The sequence below is a fragment of the Lemur catta genome, chromosome 17 (assembly GCF_020740605.2).
Source record: "Lemur catta isolate mLemCat1 chromosome 17, mLemCat1.pri, whole genome shotgun sequence".
NCBI classification, from domain to species: Eukaryota; Metazoa; Chordata; class Mammalia; order Primates; family Lemuridae; genus Lemur; species Lemur catta.
Window position 1 is genome coordinate 14,761,321 of NC_059144.1, and position 25,513 is coordinate 14,786,833.

At 50.9% G+C, this 25,513-nt stretch overlaps 1 protein-coding gene across 1 annotated transcript; it reads left to right on the forward strand.

The window, feature by feature from the left end:
* Positions 1 to 2,135: 2,135 nt before the first annotated feature.
* Positions 2,136 to 22,128, forward strand: SDC4 (syndecan 4). Its single transcript, XM_045529136.1, has 5 exons — positions 2,136 to 2,235; positions 14,796 to 14,931; positions 16,197 to 16,243; positions 16,988 to 17,186; positions 20,023 to 22,128. Exons 1-5 carry the CDS (start codon positions 2,170 to 2,172, stop codon positions 20,172 to 20,174), a joined length of 600 nt encoding a protein of 199 aa, XP_045385092.1. The 5' UTR covers positions 2,136 to 2,169; the 3' UTR covers positions 20,175 to 22,128.
* The last annotated feature ends 3,385 nt before the right edge of the window (positions 22,129 to 25,513 follow it).

Consider the following 25,513-nt stretch of genomic DNA (forward strand, 5'->3'; position numbering starts at 1 on the left):
AAACTTTGATAAATAATTATTAAACAGAAAAAGTAAAATTGTATTGGAAATGCCTGTCTTAATGAGATGGGAGGGGCAATTTTTCCTCTCTAATTAGTTCACCTAAACCTGGATGAATATTGCTTATGCTAGAATGAAATAGATTTTTGCAATAATTTTATTCCTATTTTTCATTTTTTATAGCTATCAAGCAGTGGTCTTGAACACTAAAGCTGCCTTGTACTGGTTCACAAAAGTCAATTTTTAAGAATTTTGTGAGCTAGTTGTCAAACATAGTTCTTACTAAAAATTGAATTATATAAATTTACAATTAAATTGATTATATTAAAAATAAAGGAAATAAGTACTCAAAGTTCATCATTTCCTAATTATCTCAGTACACTTTACTACTGGTGAAGTGCAGGGAGATATTTATACTTATTGTGTCTGTGTGGTAGAAATAACTGCTCATGTCTTCCCAACTCCATGCTCAGTGACATCTCATTGGTAGCTTGAAATCAGCCAGAGTATTTACACTGCAGAAATTGTCAAACGGTACAAATTAGCACTCCCTGCTTCCCTCAGCCTACTGTCAAACATTTACCTGCACACCTCTGGTGTAAGTGCTGAAGAAACCTTCACTTAGAGAAGCTGGTAGGAACTGAAGGAGTTTTGTTATAGCAATATGATGACAGATACTAAAATTATAGTGATCTGTCATCAAAAATTATTTTTAATGATCTTTCCACTGACAAGTAGATTAGGCCCTCCTTCAGTTCTGTGGAAAGCAAAGATTACAAACCACTGGACTTGCAAAAGGATTTCTTATTCTGGCATGAGATTCATTCATTTTTTTCCAGTTTCTTTCCAAATCCTATTAAGAATAGCTGGAAATAATCGCTGAACTTTAAATCTATGGGAAACAACATGGTCAGCATTTGAATCTGTCAAGGCTGTCTGCCTCAAGAGACTTTTATTCTTTGATAATATTCAAGGGATGAAAGAGGGAGAAATCACTCCCAACACTCCACCCCACAAAATATATGAATTTGTAACACGCCAACAGAGGCCAAAATACCCTAATTCTAAAGCCATGTTACACCCTTAGATTTATGTAGAAGTCAGGGAGACGCAGGGCCAGGCCCCTTTTGTACTTTGATCCTCATTCGATGTTCCCCAGAGTAATTCCAGCAGTGCCTGTGTTTGGAACCCCCAAGAATTTTACCATCTCTCCCCAATGTTAGGGGGATGAGGGGTGAGGGGGGCACAGAACTTTCTTTTATAAAGGGCAGAAGCTGACCCGAGAATAGAGATAAACTTGCAGACCAGTTCTCAGAGAGATCAAACTTTTTAGAAAGTTCCAAATCTGGAAAATGGATCTCTTAAAACAGAGGTCAGCTACCCTGAGACCAAAGTTGGCTGCCCCTCGCCTATTTTTGTTCAGCCCACTGTTAAGAATGATTTTTTCATTTCCATTTAAATGGTTGAAAAAAAGTCAAAAGAATAATAATATTTTGCGACACGTGAAAATTATGTTAAATTCAAATTTTAGTGGCCATATGTAATATTTTATCAGGACACGGCCATTCCTCATTCCTAGTATTCAGGGCTGCTTTTGAGCTAGGACGCTCCAGTCTGAATAGTTGCCACAGGGATTGCGTGGCCCGCAAAGCCTAAGCAAGCCGAAACGATTTAGCCCTTTACAGAAAAGTTTACTGATCTGTGTCTTAAAACTACCTGTGTTCACGTCCCATTCGGAAAGTCTTTCGTGCGCTCAGAGGGGAGCGCACCCGGTTGGAAGCGTCGGTCTAAACCGAAGACCCTGGGCATTTCCTGCCCGTCCCTGGGCCTCAGTTTCCCCAACTATAAAATGGGGTTAGACACGGCGATCTCTGTGGGCCGGCCTAGCAGTGGACCAAATACATCAAGGGGTGGGAGCTCCCGGAGGATAGGTCTGGGAGGTGACCGCGAGCTGGCCGGCGCGCGCTGGGCGGGTCCCTCGGGGTTTCCAGCGCCGCGGGCGGGCGCAGCGCCCCGCAGGCCCAGATTTCGCGGGGGAATTCCGGGCGCGGTGCGGGCGGCGGGGGCGGGCTGCGGCGGGGCGGGGCGGGGCCGGTTGCCTATAAGACGGGCCGCGCGCCCGCCCGGGGCCACTCGTCCAGCCGCGCGCCCTCTCCGCTCCGTGGTACTATGGCCCCCGCCCGCCTGCTCGCGCTACTCCTGCTCTTCTTGGGCGCCCCCGCCGCCGCCGAGTCGGTAGGCGCCTGGAGGTCCCCGGGGGGTGGAGGGGGACAGATCGGTGTCTCCTTTGTTCCCCGGAGCCTGGGATTGGGGGGCGGCAGGGGGGAGTTCGAGGGGCTGCGCCGCCTCCCATTGGACGCCGAGGCCCGGGAAACTTTGCTGGAAACTTTGCTCCGGGGTCACAGGGAGGCTCCCGGGTGGCTCCTCCGCGCGCCGTGCGTCCCCAGCCTGTTGCTCTTCCCGCCTCCCCTGGGCTCAGCCCCGCCGCGGGCTCCGGGCTCGGACGTGACTAAGCCGGTGTCAACGCTTCAACCCCCACGCCCTCGTGCCTTCCCCGGTCGCAGCGCTGGATCCCCCTCCTCGCCCTCTGGGCGCCCTGAGCGGGCAGCTGTAGAATCCGAGATGGCCCGGGCTTGGGGGCTGCGGTCACTCGGAAGGGGAGGGGTTTGGGGCTCTCCTTCACTCGCGGGGGACTGGAGAACTGAGCCCTGACCTCAGTTCTGGCCCCGGCCCTGCCATTGACTTGTGACTTAGGGCAAGGCCCTGCCCCTTCGGAGTCTCTTTCCCCATCTGCACAAAGGGTATCGGGGAGCGGGACAGGAGGTGACTGCTGCTGCTTTAGGGTTCCTAGAAAGTTGGGGACTCTGATCTTTCAAGGGCAGAGGGGAAGGATGGTTTAAGCTCGGCCAGGAGTTGAGCTTCTGCTTTCTGCAAGAAGAGCACTTGTTCATTTTCGCCGAACTTCAGATGGGAAAGTTGAAGCGCCCACCTTGGGTGGCGTGAAGAGGGCTGTGGAGAGGGAAGGCCTCAGTGAGCCCAGAGAAACTTTTCCTTTTCATTGTCCACTGGTCCCTGCCGCAGTTTGCACAGCCCTGGGCCAGCAGAAGCTCCATCCGTCCTGGCGGGAGGCAGTCATCTGGGAAATTGGGAGCATGGGAATTGCTGGGAAAGGCAATCTCTCCTGCCTCTCCCTCCCCCAGCCTGGGCTTTATGTCCTTTAGCCCCAGTTTTTAGGGGCTGTGAGTCCCTGGAGTTTAATCATTAATGTTAATTTCTTTGAAAGCCCTAGGGCTCCTATTCGTCTGACCTTACTTGGGGGAAGGTTGATTTGGCCTGGCGAGAGCTCTTGTTGAGGAATGAATGAGACCCTGAGCAATACCACCCAGCACAATTCCAGGCTTGCAGTGATGGTAGCAAACATTTAGCGCTTTTGGTGTGTCTGGCACTGTTCTAAGAGCTTTCTAATGGCTCCCTCAACCATCTGAATTCTGACAACCACCCTACTGTTAACTGTTCTTAAACTGGTCCTGAGGCTGGAGAGGTTAAGTAACTTGCCCAAGGTGACACCCCTAGTAAGAGGCCGAGTCAGATCCAAATTTAGGCAGCCATGTTTCCAAGTTTCTGCTTTATCTTAACTTCTAGGTGGCTGTTGTGTCCTATCCTGGATAGCTCAAGACTTGTTTAGAGTCTGTTGACGTTTTAGGCTGGAAGGCCTCAAGGAATAATGAGGTGGAAGGAAACAGAAGCCCAGAGGGAGGTGATGACTTTCCCAAACCAAGGGTAACCAGGACTAGAACCCAAGCCCTCTGCCTCCCTGGTGCAGTTCTCTAAATGAGGCCCTGAAGGATGTGTTGGGGTCAAGCAGTTGGGGAAGCCTCTGAAGGAACACTGCCTGGGCAGTGTAACGAAAAAGAGGAAAGGACCCAGGTGGTTGCTGAGGTCACCATGGACAGTCACATGCCAGTCTCAGCTCAGGGCTGCTGAGCCTGCAGGTGCATTGGAGTGAGGAGCAGACAGCTGCGTCCCAGGGGCAGTCAGAAGGATGTGGTTTGGGGGAGGGGGGCTGTGTCAGTCCTAGGTAGGGTGACCTGTCAGCTGGGGGAGATGTCAGCTCTGGGCAGCTGCTTCCTGAGAAAGGTTTCTCATCCTGACCTCAGCTCCCCACTTCCCGACTAATGTCATAGACCTCCTGCCTCTAATTGGGGCATAAGACTTCCCCTTTTGCCCGTCCCCCTCCTCCCTAGTTTGTGGCTGGAAAAATCAGACCAAGCCACAGTTGGCTTAGGCCAAGGAAATGATCTGGTCTGTCCTTTTCATTTGGCAGGTGGAGAAAAATGAGGCTAAGGGAGAAGGGCTTTGCTAACAGCAGTTATGATTTATAGAGCACTTTCCATATACCAGGGCTGGTGCATTTTATCCGTACAAAAAGCCTAGCATGTGGGGAATCATATTATGCCCACTTTCCGGATGAGAGAGGCAGACTGGTACCACTTTGAGGTAGTAGAGAGCATCTAGACCACCAAAACCTCTGAATAGTGGCCCTCCCCTTTCGTGTTGCTGCCCCCCTCCCCGAATGCCACAGGTTTTGGGAAGGGAACCCAAGCTGAGTACCCAGCTGCCCTCTGTTTGGCGGGGCTTGCCATCCTAAACCAGTTCTTCCTGTCCAGCTGGGAGCATTCCCTGATCCGCCTTCCTGCCACTCCCTCTCTGGCCAATTAAAGGCAGCCTTGTTTTGGGAACCCCCCCCCCAAAGGTGTTGCTGCTCAAGGGCACGGCCCACCGACTTGGCACAAGGCCTAGACAGTTCTGGGGAAGTATCCCCCTCCCATCACGTACTTCAGCTGAAAGATGTTTCTGATCTACTTGAGAATTTTCTTGATTGCATGGAAGTAGGGGTGGCGGCAGAAGCCTATGGGGTTCTAGGACCGTTGAGTGACAGGGAGTGCTCTTGAGACATCTCAGAGCCCAGAGAGTTACCAAACACCCAGGAAAATATTTGGGCCATCCTTTGGAGGGCTCTGCCAGGTTGGGAGGAGGTCCCTTTCCCTCTCTGGGGTGACATCCCCCATCTGTAAAGTGAGGGGTTTAGCAGGATGGCCTCCAGAGGCCTTTGCAGCTCTGAATTTGATTAATAATTGAGTACCTACTATTCAAAAGGGGCTGTGGAAACCATAAAGACATCTAAAGTATTCCCTCCCTTGAAGAAACTTATGGTTCCTGAGAAAACTAACTCCACCAAATTCTGAATCCCACTGCCTGACTCCCCGCCCCCCACCCCGCTTTCCTCCCGCTTGCAGCCGGGGCAGGAACTCTGCTGTCTTGGTTATAGTGAGATACCTGTCCCCTGGTGAATTTGCAGGAAATGTTTGTATGAATGAAGAAGTTCATGCATGTAACTTCATTCTAAAAGGTGCATTCAAGTTACTCATTACTAAAATGAATGTCTCTCAGTGATACTGTGAGGTGGGTACTGTTATCTGTGTTTTTACAGGAGACTGATGCTCAGAGGAATGTAGGGGCTTGTCAAGGTCAGAACCAGTTCTAACTGATAGGCAAGGTGTCTGTCTGGTTTGAGCATTCTCAGAGAATATTCTAGATAAGGAAATCTGCTTGGTTTGAAGGTAGACAGATACCTTGGGTCCTACTTAGGCCTTGCTGGGTGACCTTGAGCAAACATGCCCTGTCTCTGGGTCCATGTCCCCAACTCTAAAATGAGAAGGTTGGACCATTGCCTTATAAGGGTCCATCCTGCCCTAAGAGCCCTTGATGAGGGGAGGGGACTTTTCTTGGCCTCCGTGGTAAAAAGTCTAAACAAGTCCCAGTCTCAGAAGAGAAGTGGGGGGTGGAATGGGGGACATTCAGCTCCTGCCATCCCAAGCTCCTAGAAACAGAGAGCTTTTCCAAGGACTTGGAGTGCTGAGGAGGCCTGAATGGGGAGCTGGGGAAGCCAGGCTGGGCTCCCAGCCCCAGCGCCCCGTTGGGAGGAATTGGCTCCTCACTGCCCTTCAGTCCCCTGGACTGCATGGGTGGGTGTGATTTCCAAATGAACGCTTACCTCGGGGGAGGGGGCTGGACGGGGCTCTGTGAGTCACTGCAGGCTAGCGCAGCCTGCCTGAGTCACCCATTTCCTTTCAACCTCTTGGCTAATAGGTCAGATAGCTGTGTGGTGAGGGTGTTGGAGTGGACTGAGAGTTTTACCTTGTCCGGTGCGAGTCAGTGTCTTAGTGCCCAGGGCCTTGAGGGGACATTCAGGAAATACTTGTACTAGGCCTGGAACCGTCACAGCCCCCTTGCCTGCGTGTGGACTTTTGACATTGCACAAGGTGCAGCCAGTCCTCCAAATTGGTCTTTAGACCTCTGCAGAGCGGGCAGTACTTTTTTCTCCGCTGACTTAAAGCAAAACTGAGGCTGCATGTGGCCTGAGTTCATAGAGGATTCTTCTGTTTGTGCCGCCCGCTCATGCTTCTTGGGGCTGGCCAAAGGGCACTGAAACATTGGTTTGGGGTTAGGTAGGCCTAATTACAGGGGTGTTAAGTCCTCCTTGTACTAGCTCATACTAGCTCGATGACTTTGGACATGCTACTCAACCTCTCGGAGCCTCAGCTTCCTGGTCTGTTAAGAAGATGGTGACCGTTGTGGAAAGGCTTAAAGGAGATGACAAAGCTGCAAATAAAGGCATCTGGTATCCTGCCTGGTGGGGGGGGGGTGTTAGTGACAATTCCCTTCCCTGCCCAGGCCATCTTGATGCCTGGTGGTCCCTTGGGGATTCCATGCCCAGGGCCCCTGGACTGCTTTTGCCCCTCCCCCACAGCTGGGAGGAGTCTAGGGTGGGGCCGATGGAGATGGAGGCCAAATCTGCTATTTGTTTATCTTAGAAGTGGGCTGTTTGCTAATTATCCGATGGGTTTATATTTAAACAAGAACCAGTTCCTGGCAGCCCCACCTCTCCTGCTGGGATCCGCAGGGGCCCCAGTCTGAGCAGCAGCCGTGCAGCTTGGAGGGAGAGAGGGCCAGGAATTTGCCAAGGGCACCGGATCTCCCCAGACCCCGCCCTGGACTCAGGGCCACCCTCCTGTGTTGGAGAGGCAGAGTTTCTAGTCTGAAGGAGGCTGAGTGATTGCAAATAGCGCTCTGGGCTTTGGGGGACAGAGTGTTGGTGGACGGAAAAGGTACAGTGTTCTGAAAAGCCAGGTTTCCATACATTTCATTTCATGGTGCCCTAGAGAGGGAGGAGAACACACATGTCAACAGTTGATCTGATTTAGCCCTAGGAGAACAAGAAGCCTGACTTCTTGGGCTGGTTTGTCATTAACTAACTCACCGGTGACCTTTGGGTGCATTCCTGTACCTCACGGGGCCTCCCTAGCCCTGTCTGCTGGAGGCCGGGTGGCTGCAAGGTGGGTGTGCTTCACAGCCTGAAAACTCTGTCCCCATCCCAGCTCTGCTCACCCAGGGACACACACACAGTTAATAAGTCACTTTGTTGATGTGAGCCCCAGTGTCCTCTATAAAACACCTGTGTCACTCAAGAGTCATAATCGGTGTTTGGCAAACTTGTAAAGTGCTGGCTTAAGTTTAGTTTATTATTAGTGGCTAGACAAGGGTTCTTAACCTGGCCAGAGGTTGGCTTCAGGGAGGTGGTGTCTGTGCACACGTTGAAATTGTAAACTGATGGTTACAGTTCTTGAGGTTCATACCTTTTCATGCTTTTCAGAGGGCTCCAGGACTCCCCAAAAGATTACTCTGATCTTAATAGTGCTTTCCAGCTTCTACCTTATACTATCGTCATTCCCCCCTCCCCAGTTCCCACCTACCTCCCTTCCCCCGTTTCTCTCCACCCCTCCTTTGGGCCAGACCCTCCTATTCAGTGCCCCCTACTCTTTCCCCCCACACCTCCCCCTCCCCTGTCCTTCCGCAGGCCAGGCCAGGCGGGCAGGAGCTCGGCTGCTCCAGTTTTCTCTGGCACAGTAGAAGAGGCTGCTAGTCAGGTGACACCTGGGTAATGGAAAGGGGAGGGAGAGGTTGGTGTGTGTGGAAACAGTGACTTGTTGAAGCCCGGCGGTCGGTGGCCAGGCCTGCGAGGACTGGCTGTACCACTGAAACCTCTGGGCATTGGAGCAGGGTGGTGAATGGCAGGGCTGGTCACCCGGAGAGGGGACGTTCCTTGCCTTGGGGAAGCCCGGCTGAGAGACGTCTGTGGGACAGACTGACCTGATCTGGAGCAGTGGCTTCCCCCAGTGGGGTGGCGGTGGCAGTGGCGGGGGGAGGCCGGGAAGGGGCAGGAAGCCAGCACCCAGGGCTGATCTAATCAGCTGAGACAAGGCTGCAGCGTAGTTTCTAACTCTGCTTTCTGAGAACACAGGAGGCTTGTTTACGTCCTGAGAGCCTCCTTGGCCGGTGGGTCCAGCAGGGATTTCGGATCTGCCGCCTAGATTACAAACTCCAGCTTCAATGCACCTCTGTCTCTGAGGCCCTGTGGGAACCAGCCAGCCCCCTCCCAGCTGTCTCCACCGGGTAATCGGAGCAATGCCCAGCTTGGTTACCAGGCCTTGGGACAGAGGGAGGCTTGTCTCTTTGAGACCGTCTTTTACAGATGGGGAAACTGAGGCTCAGAGGCGAATCACCAAAGATCACCCAGGGAGTTAGTGACAAGAGTGCTGGATTGGCTCCTGGCAAGATGTCCAGAGACTCCAGAACCATCCCTCCATTTCTTGCTGGCACCCCAGGATCCTAGAGTCCTTGCTGTGGGAATGAGCTGCCCTGAGGCTTGGTGAAAAGCTGGTTGCTGGCAGTGCCAGGCCTGGCTGTCTCCAGAGTGATTGTGTTCAGAGTAACCCGACCTTGAAGCCGACATTTGAACCCTCACTCCACCCCCCACCCCCAGACCTGGCTTAACCATTCAGTTGCCAGAGCACCAGACCACAGATTGGTGTGTGGTTTCTTTTTACCTTCAAGGTATTTTTTTTTTTTTTGTCCCTAAGGTAAATCAGGAAATACTCTGGGGATCCAGGTCCCCAAGTATTAATGGAATTTCAGGTGTTTCTGGTCACCTCTGTTTGCTCTGGCTGGGAAAATAAAAATAGTCTTTCTTCTGCGTCTGTCTGCTTGGGACAGGTGTTCAGAGCTATATGACCTTTGGCAGGTCTCTGTCCACCTCTGGGTCTTTTTTCTTTCTTTCTTTTTTTTTTTTTTTGTGAGACAGAGTCTCTGCTCTGTTGCCCAGGCTAGAGTGCCTCGGCATCAGCCTAGCTCACAGCAACCTCAAACTCCTGGGCTCAAGCAATCCTCCTGCCTCAGCCTCCCAAGTAACTGGGACTACAGGCATGTGCCACCATGCCTGACTAATTTTTTTCTATATATATATTTAGCTGTCCAGATCATTTCTTTCTATTTTTAGTAAAGATGGGGTCTCACTCTTGCTCAGGCTGGTCTCGAACTCCTGACCTCGAGCAATCCTCCCGCCTCGGCCTCCCAGAGTGCTAGGATTACAGGCGTGAGCCACCTCGGCCTGACTCTTTTTTTTTCCCCACAGTCTGAAGGGACCCAGTTGGTTGTTGAAAAGTCTCTGGTCTCAGTAGCACAATAATAACCCACTACAGGTTGTGTTATGTTCCTTTCCAGTTCGTGAAGCACTTCCCTGTCCACCGACCAGGTTCTTTCCAGCAGTGGAGCTGCTGCTTCTTCCCAGGTCTCTGACCCTTTGAGCACTAATCCCCTTAGCCAGAAGGAAGGCAGGTGGGGGTTAATAATAGCCACTACTCATTGAGCACCTGCTGTGTACCAGGCCAAGTGCTGGGTCCCTTGCACACATTAATGCATTTCACTTAATTCTCGTCACCCTGCAAGGTGCTACCAGCCCTGGTTACAGAAGAGGAAACTGAGGATTTAAGAGATGACATCAACTCCCGGCTTATATAGTTAGTAAGTGGCAGGACTACAGTTCTGCCTTTATGAACAGCCACTCTGGGTGGTACAACCCTGATTGTGGCCCCCAGGTTCTACTCTTTCTGGGGAATGTCTGACCCTTCAGAAGGGAGGAGGGAAGACAATGACCGTGAAGGTTCATCCTGCTGGGGATCTTCTGTCAGAATCACTCTGGTGGGTCCAGCAATTGGAGCCCAGAGTACTCACCGCCCCACCCCCCGCCCCTGCCAAATTTGACTTGCTCAGTTATTACCCTTCTGGTCTGGCATCCTGAAAGGAGGGTCAAGTGTGTCCCTGACCCTACCTCCCCTGGGGAGGAGCCAGGTGGGGGAAGGCTCATTAGTTCACAGTTAACCAAGCCCTGACCTGAACTCCTCCCTGGTGCCCCAGCCAAGTTTCTGTTCCTTTGTTTAAGCAATATCACTTTCACCCTTGTTTACTCCTAGGCAGGGGAAGGGGTGCCCTGGAGCCCTGGCCCAGGCGGTGTGTTGTGGGCTGGCTGGCGGGTTAGAGGTGAAGAGTGGGTGGCAGCAAGAAGCCCTGGTTGTGGTTGGAAAGATCTAGGTTTGGATCCCAGCTGTGTCACTTTCTAGCTGTGTGATGAGTGGCTCAGCTCAAATTCTGTTTCCTCATCTGCAAAATGGGTAGAACCCCTTACAAGGCTATTGTGCCAATTAAATGAGCTTATATAGAGAAAGAACCCAGCATGGTGCCGGGCAGATATTGGATATTCCTGTTAGTCAGGTGTACTTTTCCTGGGGTGACAGAAGCCATAGGACTTTGGGATAAGGTTGGTGGCCTTTTCCTGTTTTTGTGCCTATAGCCTAAGGATGAGATGGGTAGTATAACTGGAGTGACAGCTGCTGCCTGTGGATTTGCTGAGACCCCTAGGGACAGCCACGGCCCTAGAAGGGAGGGAAGACAGTTCTGGCCTGGGAGCCAGGAGACCTAGGTTCTAAGTCCAGCTTGTTGCCAGCTGCTTAGGTGACCCTGCCAAAGTCCTTTGTCTAGTTCTAATCTGTTTGCTAGGTTATAAAATGAGACGGTTGGGCTTGGTGGCTTTAGATACCTTCTGTTGGCAGGTGTTTGTCCCTACAGAACAAAAGAGCACCTACCCTTCTTTTACCTGGCTAGTCTGGGGAAGAACCTGGGATCTTTAACCCCCAGGCACCAATCCTAGGTCCCCACCAGCCATGGATCCTGCAGGGTCTGTGGGACACAGGCCCACTGGCTTCTTTAGTTAGTTAATTTCTATCGTGTGTCTCTGAAAGGGACAAAGATGCAGGGAGACCTGGGGGCCCGGACAGGGTGCCTATGCATGTCCACACATGTGAACACATGTGCCTGGGCAGGGAGCGGGTGAGCCGAGCAGAACAGACCACATTCTTAGCTAGGAGCAGGGCGGCGTCCCTCTCTGGTCAGGGTTGGGCCAGGCTGCTGGGTGGCCTGGTTCTTCAAAGCCAGCCCAGACTGAATGGGCCTTGTCTGAAAAGAGGGTGGGGGTAGGGAGGGCTGTTGGGGCCTTCCCAACCTTCACAAGAAAAAGGACAATTGCCCACGATCCCATGGGGCTTGGTCCGGCCTTGCTGGCCTAGTCCTAAATGACTCCTGCCCACTTGGGAGTCTCCCTCTGGGCAGAGGTCGTGGGTGGAGAAGGGGCCAGAATAGGGCAGAGAGGCGGCCTCCAGCGCCCAGGGAGGATTTAATCCCCTGTGTCCTCCCACCAGCACTAGGAGCTGGAAGAAGCCAAAGCTTCTTCTCAGTGCCTTGTCTTGCTTTAGGAGGGAAATCTGGGCTCATGTAATGCAGCATTTGAAGACTCCGTCCTTTTAGAAACCTGAAATAGGATCTAAAATCCTGGCTATGCTGCTGATCCCCAGGGTGACCCTAGAGTACTTGTTTATCTTTTCTGGAAACCTGTTATAAAGATGAAGGGTTAGGGGGCCGGGCATGGTGGCTCACACCTGTAATCCCAGTGCTTTGGGAAGCCAAGGTGGGAGGGTAACTTGAGCCCAGGAGTTCGAGACCAGCCTGGGTAGTATAGCAAGACTCCATCTCTACAAAAAATAAAAAAATTAGCCAGGTGTGGTGGTGCGCGCCTGCAGTCCCAGCTACTCAGGAGGCTGAGGCAGAGGATCACTTGAGCCCAGGAGTTTGAGGTTGCAGTGAGCTATGATGACACCACTGCACTCTACCCGGGGTGACAGAGTAACACTCTCTCAGAAAAACCAAACAAAGAAAAAAAAAGGACTTGGGGATGACCAGGTGCTCACAGAGGGCTGAATGGGGAATAAATCTTGGTTGCAGCCTTGGTTTTGCCTCCGACTTGGCTGCAAGATCTTTATACTCCACCTTCCCTCTTAGTCTTTATCTCTTTAATGTAAAATGGAGGAAGGTAGTAACAGCCAATCAGTGCGCTAATCCCAGGGGTTGTTTTGAAACTCTCCTTAGCACTTTCACATAGTAAAAGACAGGCTGGATACATAAACAACATTCCATGGCTTGGGAGGGGAGAAGGTCTCAGCCTGAGACAAGCCCTAGTGACGGAACCCCAGCACCTGACTTGAGGACTTTGAACCCTGCACATCAACAAGTGGTCAAAGTACCCTCTTTCCCTCTCCTGGCTGGTTTGACCCCACTTAACAGGGCTCCCTTCTAGCCTGTGGTGGACTGGCAGCCCTATGTACTTGTGTGTTCACATATGTGTTTATATGTATGTGGTTAAAAGGCCGAGTGACTCATGCCTGGGTTCGGGTCCAGTGTGGCCACTTTCTTCTGCCTGTGTGGACTTGGACAAGTGGCTTTATCTTTCTGAGCTCTCATTCCCATCTCTGCAAAAAAGAGTCTATTTAGAGGACCTACAGCATGCTATGTGCTTAGTTAAGGCCTGTCACTTGGAGCCTTGGAGGTCTTGCTGCTTCAGATTCTGGGCCTGAGGGAAATTTGCAGCAGGAGATGGGGGAAGGAGCCCAGGGACCCCGCCCTAGGTGCAGGCACTTGCGCAACCACGGAGGAGCCTTTCTCCTGCTTTGCCAAACCAAAGCCACAGGCACGGGCTGTGTGCTGTGTGCTGTGTGCGGGGGTTGGAATTCCAGCAGCTCAACAGCTCCTGATTCCCGAGTCATGAAGTCATCCCTTCCCAGGGCTTAACCCCTTCTGGCTTCCTGCCCCCGTGTGTGCCAGGCGTTCAGCAGAGGTTCCCCCACCCCTAGGGAGAGAGTGATGCCTGCCCACTGCTTGCCTCCCAGCCTGACCCTGCTCCCTTCCGGGAACCCAGCATCCTGTCCCCTGGGGGTGGAAGAGAGCGCATGGGAGTCAGGTTTTGCCACCGCCTCTCCCGGAAGCCAGGGGCCAGGGGTGGGAGGGATGGGGGGTGTACAGGAGGAACCTGGCCTCTCCTGCAATGACAATAGCCTTGTCTTAGGGACCGATGTTCCTTCTCAGACACCCCCCCCCCGCCCCCCCATGTCACTGGCAGCCCCAGCTGGGTGAAAGGCAGCCTGGGGAAGTCAGAAACAGACCTGGAGGCTTTCCACTCTGAGCTACGTGTGTAGCAAACTCACTGTGTGACCTTGGGCAAGTCACTGCCCTGTTCCAGGCTCCAGTTCTCTCAAATCCTGTGAAAGGGGAGGACAGGAGCTTCCTGGGTCCCCAGCGGGTATTCTGGGATTCTAAGCAGACCCCCACCTCCTTGAAGTTACGGCATCTGGAGAAGATGAGCCTGTCTTGTGGCAAGGTGGGGTGGGGAGGAGGTGTACTGAACTTAATTAAAAAAAAAAACCAACTCTTCTAGGAAATAGTAGGCACTTCAATGTTCGAATTAATTAATGAAATGGTAAACCTTGCTCAGGGCTGCTGTTCTGTGGGCAGAGAGAAGCCTGAGCCCAGAAGCTGGAGGAAGGGTGATGGGTGTCCTGGTATTGCCTACACTCCCGAGGGGGTTTTGTTTCCCACTCTACTGAGCTACAGGCTGAGCAGAGTAACTGATGTTCTATAGGGCCCTGGGCAAGTTCTTTGCCTCCCTGGACCTTTGATACTTTCCTTTTGAAAGCTGCTTGGTGAGGGGGAACCTGCGACTCTGCTGTGACCAGCTGGGTCTCCATGGGGTGGGGGTGAAGTGATACCTATGGGTGCTGGGGTGAAGTGACACTTATGGGTGATGGAGTGAAGGGTCTGTAAGGGCAGGGACTGTACCTCTCTGTGCCCTGCACGGGGCTGGCAGCAGAGTAGATCTGTGGGAGATGTTTGGCAGACAAGGCTGAGTCCAGGAGTGCGCTCTTGAGCGACCACGTCCGGGCAGTGCCCTGACCGGAGGCTGTCTTGGGTGTGGGTGAGCCAGCCCGTCTGCCCCAGCCCGGTGTGACTCAGCCGGGAAAGGTGTCCTGGACTGCGCAAGACCAGAGCCAGCAGCCCACTCCCTGCCATGTGTGAGTCAGCTGCCACTGCCTCATCATAGAACCCTCGAGTACAGTGACCCGGGGCTTGCCTGTGTGCAGCCCTCACTCCCCCGTCTGCCGGTTGTGCCACCAAAAGAAAATTATTTCCTCGGATGTAAAATAAGTTAATAACATGGCTCTAGAGTTATGAAGAACAGGGTCTGGCACATAGCAAGTGCTTAGTAAATGGTACCTAGTGATGGTAATCTCATCATGTGATTATCACCACCTTTACTATTTTTATTTGCTCAGAGTAGGAAAGAGATTTGCCTAAGTACACAGCAAGTTTGGGCATTGTGGGAGCCAGGACCCAGGTCTCTAGACCCTGGCCTGGTCCCCTTCTGGACTTGAATGCACACTTCACTGGCTTTCGGGGTATTGGCTGCTTTTGAGTACCAGGAATCTTGGCTTATGTGTCTCTTTTCTTCATCCTAGATACGGGAGACTGAGGTCATCGACCCCCAGGACCTCCTGGAAGGCCGGTACTCGGGAGCCCTACCAGATGATGAGGATGTGGGGGGCCCTGGGCAGGAACCCGATGACTTGGAGCTGTCCGGCTCTGGAGAACCGGGTACGGAGGGTGTGGTGAGCAGGCCTGGAGGGGATGGCGGCCTCCCCAACCAGGAAGGTGGCCATGCCTGGGGACTTGGATTTTTGTGCCGATTTTCCTACTGTACCCCACATCCCCTTCCCAAAAAAGGGGGAGCAAAAATAACTGGTTTAAGCTTTTCCATCCCTGAGACCCTGAGGGGCAAGTTGTTTGGTGCTTTGAAGTCATCGCTCCGGGTTTTCTGAGCACCAGCCTGAACCCGCCCTCACAGGCACCTCCCTTTGGTGGGGGGCGTGGTGGGGTGGGAGTGAGTGGGTGGCAGCAGGACAGGGTCATGCTGGGGAAGGAAGACCCACAGAGTGTTTTCCTTTTGAAAAGGAAAAGTTCCAGTTTGGAAGTGGGGTGGGGTGAGAGGGGCAGAGATGCGGTTGGGGAACCAAGAACAAGTCCCTGCTTCAGTGGGGGTGGGGGTAGGTGAAGGGACTGAGGCTTCTCTGGGCTGGACCAGGGGCCTGTGGCTTTTGTGGTCTTTTTTGATTCCCTGGCCCTGGGTTCCAGGCCAGACAGCAACTGAGAAGCATCCCTGCTATGTGCAGGGACGTGTTAATGATTTGAAGTTTGAGCTTTGGAATCACACAGTCCTGAGTTCAAACCTCCAGTCTGTGTGACCTCTGAAGCTCAGTCTCCTAATCTGTAAAATGGGAATGACAATGACAGTTTATACATCACTGTTGTGGGACTGAACTGAGATAAAGTTCTTGGCACATACCAAGCACTCAGTAAATGTGTGTTTGGTTTTTTTTTTAAAATAAATTTTATTATGGGATACATATAGATAGTAAAAGTTACTGTAGTGGGGCAAATTAACTTATCCATCGTCTCACAAAGTTACCCAGTACAATGTTTTATTATTGCAATTGGAGTCTTTTCGGACTTTATTCCCTGAGGATCTTGCTGAAATGCAGATTCTGATTCCGTTGCACTGAAATTCTTCCTTTCTAACCAGCTCTCAGGTGTTGCTGTTGGTTTCGGGATCCACACTGGACAGGGCCAGGATTCGGAGCTCATACAACCTGCACCCGGCTCACACATTCCCGTGAAAGGGCCGGGGAAGCGGGTCTTAGGGGCACATTTTACCAGTGAAGTGACTTAGGTTGGGGTCAGAATGCTGGACATTGAGCACTTGGGGGCCGGCTGTAAGGTTAGAAGTCCCACCAGCCACGGCTGAAGGGTCATTTGCCTGGGGTAACGGACCTCACACTCACATAGCCATTCTGACCTTACAGATGACTCAGAGGACCCCAAAGTCTTCTCTGAAGTGATCCACCCCTTGGTAAGTAGCTGCACGCTTTGCCTCTCCATTGCTCCTCTGTAACACACATGGGGTCTGATGCCACTCTGCAAGAAGGCTCATTTTAATCTGTGGCCTTAGGCTCATTTTGGGACAGGCAACTAACTGTGGGTTGCAGGTGGACCATCTTCTCTGCAGGGGTAGTCACTGTCAACGCCAACTCGTTCTCTCTGCATTTATAGCTACTTTTTTAGCATTGATATAAAATTATTTATACAGTTCTGTGTACTGCATTTTTCACTTAGATTAGTCATGAGTATTTCCCTGAATAATTAAATGTTCTTGTCATTTTTGTAGGCTGTGTCATAGTTCACCTGTTTCCCCTTATCGATGGAAAAGTTGTTTGAATTTTTTGATATTGTAACATTATAACACTGCAGCAAGCATCTTTTACACACATTCTCTGATGAGCTCCTTAGGACAGAGTCCCCGAGGCAAAATTACTGCCTCAAAGGGCAAGCAACGTCCAAGGTTTTGCCAAATTGCCTCCAGAGTTGTTATTCTAGAATACTCCCTGGCCAGCAGAGCGTGGGAACACCTGTTTCCCTGTGCTGTTGATCACATTCATTTCCCATTCGGGACAGATAATACTAGAAAAGTTGTGGAGAGGTTGTTGCCAATTCCTGCTCCAGGATGGCAGAATCAGATTCTCCGCCAGGCTGATTGTCCCTGTGCCCCACCCTGGGTCCCTCCCCAAATGCACTGAAGGTCTCTTCTCCTTTCCAGGTGCCTGTAGATAACCACATCCCTGAGAGGGCAGGGCCTGGGCGCCAGGTCCCCACCGAACCCAAGGAACTGGAGGAGAACGAGGTTATCCCCAAGAGGATCTCACCCTTTGATGGGGAAGAGGATGTGTCCAACAAGGTGTCCATGTCCAGCACTGCCCAGAACAGCAACATCTTTGAGAGAACAGAGGTCCTGGCAGGTAAGGCCGGGGAAGAGGGCTCCGGGTGGGACAGTGCCTGCAGGCAGGGAAGCCTCTAGCCCTGGAGGCTCCTTGGGCCCCTTCCTTGTACCCCCTCAGGTTGCCCTGGGGCATCGAAGGACTACACCTCCTTTAAGGGGTGGCTCTGCCTGTGTACCTGGTGGTGGGGCCCAGGGAGGAAGAATTGCATATCAAAGGCTTCTAAAGAATAGGCATTGCGTCATTCCCTTGCCTTAAGCCCTTTTCACTTAATTTTCAAAGCACTTTGGTAGCCTGGGTTTGGCATCTGGGAGTTAATCATTAAAAGTTAATTTCCCTTCAAAGTCTGGAGGCTCCTTAGAATTCGGTTGGCTTCCCCTCCCCTTGCTCTGTCATTTGGCAGCCTTGTGACCTTGGCTGAGAAGCTTTTGAACTTCATGAGCCTCAGTTTCCTCATCTGTAAAATGAGTAGGATGGTAACTTCCTTGGATTGGTGTAATGAGTCCCTGAAAAAGAAAGCATGAAATAACTTTGCAAACTCCAAAGGGCTGTTCTGATTTGTTAGTGTCGTAGGCGGAGCACGGGGTATCTTCATGTGACAGAATAGGAAACTGAGGCCTAGAGAGGGTAAATGTTTGGCCTCATGTGAGAACACTTGACTGTAATGGGCTGTTGTAGGGAAAGCTTGGTCTGAGGATATTGTCAGAGGGAGCGAGGGAACTCCCTGTGGTTTTATAGGCTGTGGCTGGGGGCCAGTCTGGATGAACCGGCCTGGTGAGTGGTCACCCTGGGCCTGTGCTGGGTAACTCCTGTCTCCTGGGAACCGGCTGGGCCAGAGTGCTTGAGGTATAGGGAAAGGGCTCTGTGCCGAACGTCAGTGTCCTGCCTCCATCCAGGACAGATGAAGGATCTCTTGGAGACAGAGTCTCACTCTGTCCGCCTGGGTAGAGTGCAATGGCATCATGGTAGCTCACTGTAAGCTCAAACAATCCTCCGGCCTCAGCCTCCTGAGTAGTTGGGACTACAGGCAAGTGCCACCACGCGAAGCTAATTTTTCTATTTTTAGTAGAGACGGGGTCTCGCTCTTGCTCAGGCTGGTCTCGAACTCTTGAGCTCAAGCAATCCTCACTCCTCAGCTTTACCGGCGTGAGCTACCACGTCCGGCAAGGTTTTGCTTTAATCAACTAAAGGTTCTATCACTTTTAAAGAAAAATTGAAAAACCTTTGATCTCATCCAAGCAACTGTTCCTTATGCACAGGGAGACTGAGAGCCAAGCTTTGGGTCACATAGCAAGAGAACTGAAGCCAGCTCATCTCTTTAATCTTCCGTTTGAGAATTGTCCAAGTATAAGATCCCTATGTGAAAAGTTACATTGCTTAGCTAGCTGAGGTGGTTCCTTCCATGCCAGTAACTTTTAAACAGCACCAGGAACATTATTAAGTGGTTGCTATATGCCACGTGATTCCCGTGCCCTTCACTGGGTCCCTACAGCCACCTGGAACTGAGTCTAAAGAACTTATCCAGAGTCACAGCCAGGAAGTGATAGACGTGACACTCGGACCTCGGGCCACAGTCAGCTTTTGAGCTTGTGTTCAGTGCTAACCCTATGGGGAGCCCCAGACCAAGGGCCTTGTGGAGGAGCTGGGGTCAGCAGAGGGAGAGGTGACAGAGATGGGAATGGGATTGACACCTGATACTCTATGTGCTTTTTCTGGCACCTCCCCGGGGCACTCTGTTTGCTCTGTTGCTGCTTTTTCATAGGCTTTTAGCTCCTTACTTGGCTCCTCTGTGCCATGCTGTCCCCATTCTGTGCATAGATTTGTAGCGTGGGCAGGGATGGAAAATTAATCTTCTTAGCCCGAGTAAGACCGAATTAGGGGACTCAATCTGCCACACAAAGGATTCTGCGAGACATCCCTGCCCCTAACAGACAGGAATGAGTCATTCGGGCCACCTGGCCTAGGGGACAGAACAGACGCTCCTACCCAAGGTTAGAAGCCCACTCTGCCCGGCACAAGCCAGGTGCTCCTCTGAGCCCGACTGTGCATGTCATTTATTGAGCACTTACTGTGGTGTAGCCCTGATTCAGGGGGCACAGATACAAATAAACCATAAAGGTTTACAGTTAACGAGTCTTGAATATGCTACATGCCAGTCACTGTTCTAAGCACTTTAAGTGGATTAATTTATTCGCTCCTTAGGACAAATGTATGAGAAAGGTACTATTATTTGCAATGAGAGAGATGAAGGAACTTGCCCCAAATCACACAGCCAGAAAGTGGGAGAAGTGGGCATGGAAACTAGGCCTTTGCCGCTGGGTTCCACATGGGAACGTAAACCATGATGTGTCACTATCAGTGATGTAATAGTATGGACATGAGCACGCTCTGCACGTGTGTATTTGGAATGTAGGCACCGTCTGTAGCAGTGTGGGCCTACAGGCCTCCTGTGCTCAGGACTGGAGGAGAAGCATCCACAGGGTTCTCCACGGCCTGTCATCGTCCCTGTTCCTGGCTCAGTTGGTGCTAAGCTGTGGCTGAGGGGCGTGGGGTGTCCGCCTAGTGTTTGGAAAGAGCCTGGGCTTCAGACTCAGGCAGATGTGGGTTGGAATAGTGGCCTTGCCACTCTAGCCCTATGGTCTTTAGTGACTTATAATGCCTAGTGACCCCCTTGTCACCACTGAGGTCATGAGGGTCAAATTAAATAAGGCGTGAACTTGCCCGGCACAGGCAGTGGTGGTGGTGAGGATGTCTGATTGTCAGGGAACTGACTGGGGGTGGGGCAGGGGGCGGGGGATGTACCCCAAGGTCCCGATGAGGAGTTCTCACCCCCGCCTCTCCCCTTCTCCCTCTGCAGCTCTGATTGTGGGTGGCGTGGTGGGCATCCTCTTCGCCGTGTTCCTGATCCTGCTGCTGGTGTACCGCATGAAGAAGAAGGACGAGGGCAGCTATGACCTGGGCAAGAAACCCATCTACAAAAAAGCCCCCACCAATGAGTTCTACGCATGAAGCTTCCTCAGGGGCACTGGCTTGGACTGTAGGGGGGAGGGAAGCCGGAGGATTTTACAGGGTGGACGTTAGGGTAGGGGGAGGTCAACCTAATTCCGACTTGTCAGTATCTCCAGTTCTGATTACCTTTTAAGTGTCAGAAGAGACGTCGTCTTCTACTGTTCTGCCTGGCTCTTCTTGATTCTTGGGGCCTCAGTTGCCCTGGCAGAAAAATGGGCTTAAACTTGGCCTTTCTGAAGGCAAGCCTGGGATTGGATCATTTCCTAAACTTCCAGTTTAGAATCTAGGTCCAGCTTCAAGCCTATACTGAGCATGCCTCATCCAGAGCCCCTCTGAAGCCAGGGAGCTTGGGGGGGTTTGTGAGTCCTGGCTGGAGGTCTGTCCCCAGCCACCTTCCTTTCTCCCTGTCACAACCTGTCCCTCTGCCAGGAAGTGGGAGAAGGATCTAGAACCATCTGCACCTTGAGATGTGTCTGTAAATGGATACTTAGGATCACACTACGGGAGTCTCTGTGGTATACCTTGGGCCATTCTAGGCTCTTTTAAGTGACTTTTGGAAATCGATCTTTTTTATTTGGGGCTTGGGGGGAAGAGCTGAAAGTTCATGCTGAAATGGATTTATAGAATATTTGTAAATCTATTTTTAGGGCTTTGTTGTGTTTTATTTTTTGTTTTTTAATGGTTCATTCCTTTGTGCAAAGTGTCTCTCTGCCTGGGCGAAGCGTGGAGATATTGAGATGTTCTTCCCTCTCTTGTACATTTCCACCACGCCTGCTAAGTTTGTATTTAATGTTTTTTTTGTTTGTTTGTTTTTATTTGTTTCTTGGAAGTGAGAGAAGAGCCGGAGACATGATTTTTATTTTTATTTTTTACTATTTATAGCTTTAGATAGGGCCACTCCTTCCCTCTTCCTCTCTTTCATTAAACCTCTTCCTCAGTTTTTTTTTATACTTTACACTCCTCTGCTCATGACCTTGGCCCTTTCTGAAGCTGCTTTCTCTAAGAAGTAGCTTTTGCTGAAACAGTTTTTTAGCAGATCCCAAAATATAATGAAAGGGGATGGTGGGATATTTGTGTCTGTGTACTTGTAATATATTATTATTCTTCCTCGGTTCTAGAAAAATAGATAAATATATTTTTTTAGGAAATAGTGTGATATTTCCAGTTGGATGTCGGGTGGGTGGTCGAGTGAGTGAATTTTCATGTGGCTGGGTGGGTTTTTACCTCTTTCTCTTGCCCTGTTTTCTGGTGCCTTCTCTGGATTGGGCTGGAATAGTTGAGGTCGACAGTTCTACCCTTTCTGCTTTCTGCTTGGGAACCAGCTGGTCTTCGGTTTGCTTTCTCCAAGCCCTAGAGCTGTGCTGTGCTATCCAATACATTAACCACATGTGGCTGCTTCAATTTAAGTCCATTAAAATCACGTAAAGTTAAAAATTCGTTCCTGAGTTGCACTAACCACATTTCGAGAGCTCAGTCACCACACGTGGCTCGTGGCTACCGTGTTGACAGAGCAGAGAGCATTTCCAGCTATCGGACAGTGCTGCTCTAGAGAACTAAACCGGCTCAACATGTCACAGCCTCTGCTGTGCTGGGATGAATCTTGTCTCCCTGAGCTGCGGGGAGCATGGGGGAGGGCTGATGAGGCCCTGTTATCTGGGACTCGCCCCCCTTTCCAGAGAGGAGAGGCCTGGCGGTGGCTTAGCCTGGGCAGGCCATGTCTCCTCCTACCCTCACTGGCTGGGCTGAGGGAAACCACCCTCCCTTGCTGCACCAGTGGCTGTTAACTCCTGTGGCCACCCCAACCCAGGGTCCCAGCTGGCTGGGTCCCCTCCTACCCCCAGGGCCTTTTACCTTAGGCTGTGTTGGAGTGAGTACCTCTTCTGTAGCCACCTCTCACACTGTTGTCTGTTACTGATTTTTTTGATAAAAAGATAATAAAACCTGGTACTTCCTAGATTGCCTACCTTTGTCATTTTGGTTTGTAACAAGTAATCCTTTCTGGGCTCTATACCCCTTGATTTCAGTGGAGCGTGAAAAATCCCCTTGACCAAATCCTCTATGGGGAAATCCTCTATGGGGTTTTAGACACAGGGGGCGGGGGTAGGGGACAGATATAAGAAGGGGCAGGAAATGGCCCAGAGAGGAGAGGGGACATCAGAACATGCACCCTGGTAAGCACATCGCTCCTACCTCAGTGTTTTGTTTAGGTGACCCTATGTTTAAAAAACAAACACAAGAATCCTTGAATTAGTTGCCATCAATAGAAATCAGGACGTTTCTCATAAAAATCCTGATTTCTTGCTTTTCCTGGAGGGAAAAGAAATTACAATTTGGCAACTGTCAAGCCTGCGTGGCAACAAGTGGGAGTTGCTGAGGGTCACGGACCCATCTAGATGTGGGCTCTGCCACAGCCACAGTCTCCGCTTGCTTCATTGACGTCACCTGCCTGGCCTTAGCAGGCACTGTAGTTCACAGGCACTGGAAAGACCATTGACAGCTCTTGATCCTCATAATGACCCTGCAAGGTGGGTAAGATCCTTGTCACCAAGGGGTCGAACTGCTCCTAGCTCGTCTGTGCAGAGATGAACCTTAATTCCAGGTCCTTGGACATTGGACATGTTCCCTTGGCACCATGTTGCCCAGTGCTTTGCTGGGGTGGGGAAGGATGCAGAGGGTTTGGTAGTAGCTGTGGCAAACCCTCGCATCACACACCATGAGCCAGGAACCCATTCTCAATGCTTTATACCTGAACCCATGTAATCACAACTCCACAAAGAAGGTGCTGTGAGTATCCCCATTTGACAGATTGGTGAACTGCATGTAAGAGGTTCAATAACTTGCCCAAAGCTACACAGCCTACCAGTGGTGGAGGTGGGATTTGAACCCAGGCAGTCAGGCTCACAACTGCACTGCCTATCAGGGTTTATGTAATCCAAGCCCCTTCCCCTGGGGGCTGCTCAGTCCTGACAAACCCCCTCTGAAGCAGTGAATCCGGTCTCAAATCCCATGTTAGCTCAAATCTCTCTTGAGATCCTGCCACATTTTGTTTTCCTGAGTCCGCTGAGGCTTGAGTGGGTCTCTGTTCCTTGTAACTTGTGTCTCACAGAAGGCCCTCACACCTGTTAGAGGTGCACTATCCAATACAGTAGCTATTAGTCCCTGTGGCTATTTAAATTTAAATTGATTAAAATTTTAAAAATAAAAATTCAGTTCCTTAGTTGCACTAGCCTCATTTCAATGGCTAGTGGCTAGTGGCTGCTATATTAGATGGTGCAGATATACACCATTTCCGTGGCTGCAGAAATTTCTATAAGGGCCATGTGGTATGAGACTGAGTCAGGACCTCTGGGTTCAGATTTCAGCTTTCACCAGCTGTCACCCTGTGCTCCAACAGCCTACAGAAAGGCAAGCCAAAGCTTGGCCCACAGTAAGTGCTCAATAAATGATATTCTAAGCATCAGTGCCATCTTTTTGGGTAAAGTATTAGCTCCAGAAGAGCCCTGTATTAGTTATCTATTGCTATGTGAAATTACCCCCAAACTTAGGGGCTTATAACAACAGAAATATCATCTCACATAGTTTCTGTGGGTCAGAATTCAAGAGCAGTTTAGCTGGGTGGTTCTAGCTCAGGGTCAGAACATTTTGATTGCAGTCAAAATGTTGGCCAGGGCTGTGGTCTCATCTGAAAGCTTGACTGGGGCTGGAGGATCCACTTCCAAGATGGCTCAATTACATTTCTGGCAACGTGGTGCTGGCTGTTGGCAAGAGGCCTCAGTTCCTCACCACGTGGACCCACACAGGGCTGACTGTCCTCATGACACAGCTGGCTTCTCACAGAGTAAGTAATCCAAGAGAGCCAGGTGGGACCTATGATATCTTTTATGACCTAGCCCTGGACATCACTCGTTGTCACTTGCATTATATTGGTCACATAGGTCAACCCTATTCACTGTGAGAGGAGACTACACAGGGGCAGGAACACCAGGAGGCAACACTCGTTTGCAGTCATCTTACAGGCTGGTTGCCATAGCCCCATCACTGGTCAACCTTGGACAAGGGTTCATGTGTCTGGATAGCTAATTCCGATTGGCACAGTATTATTTCTGAGAATTGAGCAGGGGATGCAAAATGGATCCTGGACAACATTGGGCCATTTTTGTTCATGAACCTGCTAATCTTCTGAGGCAGCAAAAGCACTAATTTCTGCATGGGACAATGCATGGGGCATGGGAAGGCCTACAAGCCAAACAGATCTCCCCTGCCAATGATACACTGTGTGGTTTGGGGGAGAAAGCAGAATTCTAAGATGGCCCCCGAGATTTCTGCCCCCTGTTGTATACAACCTGTATAATTCCCTCCCCTTGAGTATGTGCAGGACCTGTAAATATCATGGGATGCCATGAGGTTAATGATTAGGTTACATTAGCTAGCCAAGGTGAAGGTGCCCCTCTGTTGGCAAGCAGCCAGCTAGAGCAGGTGTTTACCACTTTGCCCTCTGAAAGCATTATTGTACCACCGCTACCCTGCCTGCCTTTGTCCCTGGGGTCTGGAAAAGAGCCAAGCCTAACTAGGGGGCCTTTTTTTAATGAGTATTCTCAGAGCTGGGCCTTGGGCAAAACCTTGCGTGTAGATGTATTGGTTTCACTTCCCTTAAAGCCACTTTCTCTCTCCCTTGTCATCTTCACAGGTCCTTGTGCTCAGCCACGCACATCCTCTCCAGGGAGGAGGGTGTCTACAATTTTACCCATACTGTGTGATTATAGCTAGTTTCTCTTTGCAGAAAACCTTACTTAACAGAAACAAAGAAGAGAAAGAAACCCCAATGTCAGTGCTTAAACAGGGAGATGAACTTGTTAATGTTGGAACCTCAGGCAGCATGAGAGCTGGTAAATCGGGAGGTTTTAGAGCAGAGATTTTGGCTCTATTCTCTCTGCCTGCCCCATCCCACCCTCCTCCCTCTGCCCCCTGCAACACATACTCTGCCTACACCCAGCAGCATGGCAGAATGAGGATTAAGAGAACCTGAGAGTGTCAGACTTAGTGTCAGGAGTACAGGCTTTGAACCAACGACAACCTTTGCCATCAACTTGCTGTGACCTTAGCCTCCTCTCTTGGAGCCTCAGTTTCCCCATCTATAAAAGGAGGAGGAATATGGTCTACAGCAGCAATTCTCCACCCTGGCTGCTCTCTGGAGTCACATAGGAGGGTCTCTGCAAACAATGCAGATGCCTGAGCTCCACCCTCAGAGGCTTTAATACAATTGATCTGCGGTATGGCCTGGATGTCTAATTTTTTTTCAGAGATGGGGGTGGGGGATGGAGGTAGTGGGGGTTGGGGAG

What these genes read in the sequence shown, in the direction of transcription:
- SDC4 (XM_045529136.1), top strand. Translation starts at nt 2,170, where the DNA reads ATGGCCCCCGCCCGCCTGCTCGCGCTACTCCTGCTCTTCTTGGGCGCC. An exon ending in CCCCCGCCGCCGCCGAGTCG is followed by an intron (nt 2,236 to 14,795) that starts GTAGGCGCCTGG and finishes TCTTCATCCTAG; the next exon opens with ATACGGGAGACTGAGGTCAT. An exon ending in GTCCGGCTCTGGAGAACCGG is followed by an intron (nt 14,932 to 16,196) that starts GTACGGAGGGTG and finishes CTGACCTTACAG; the next exon opens with ATGACTCAGAGGACCCCAAA.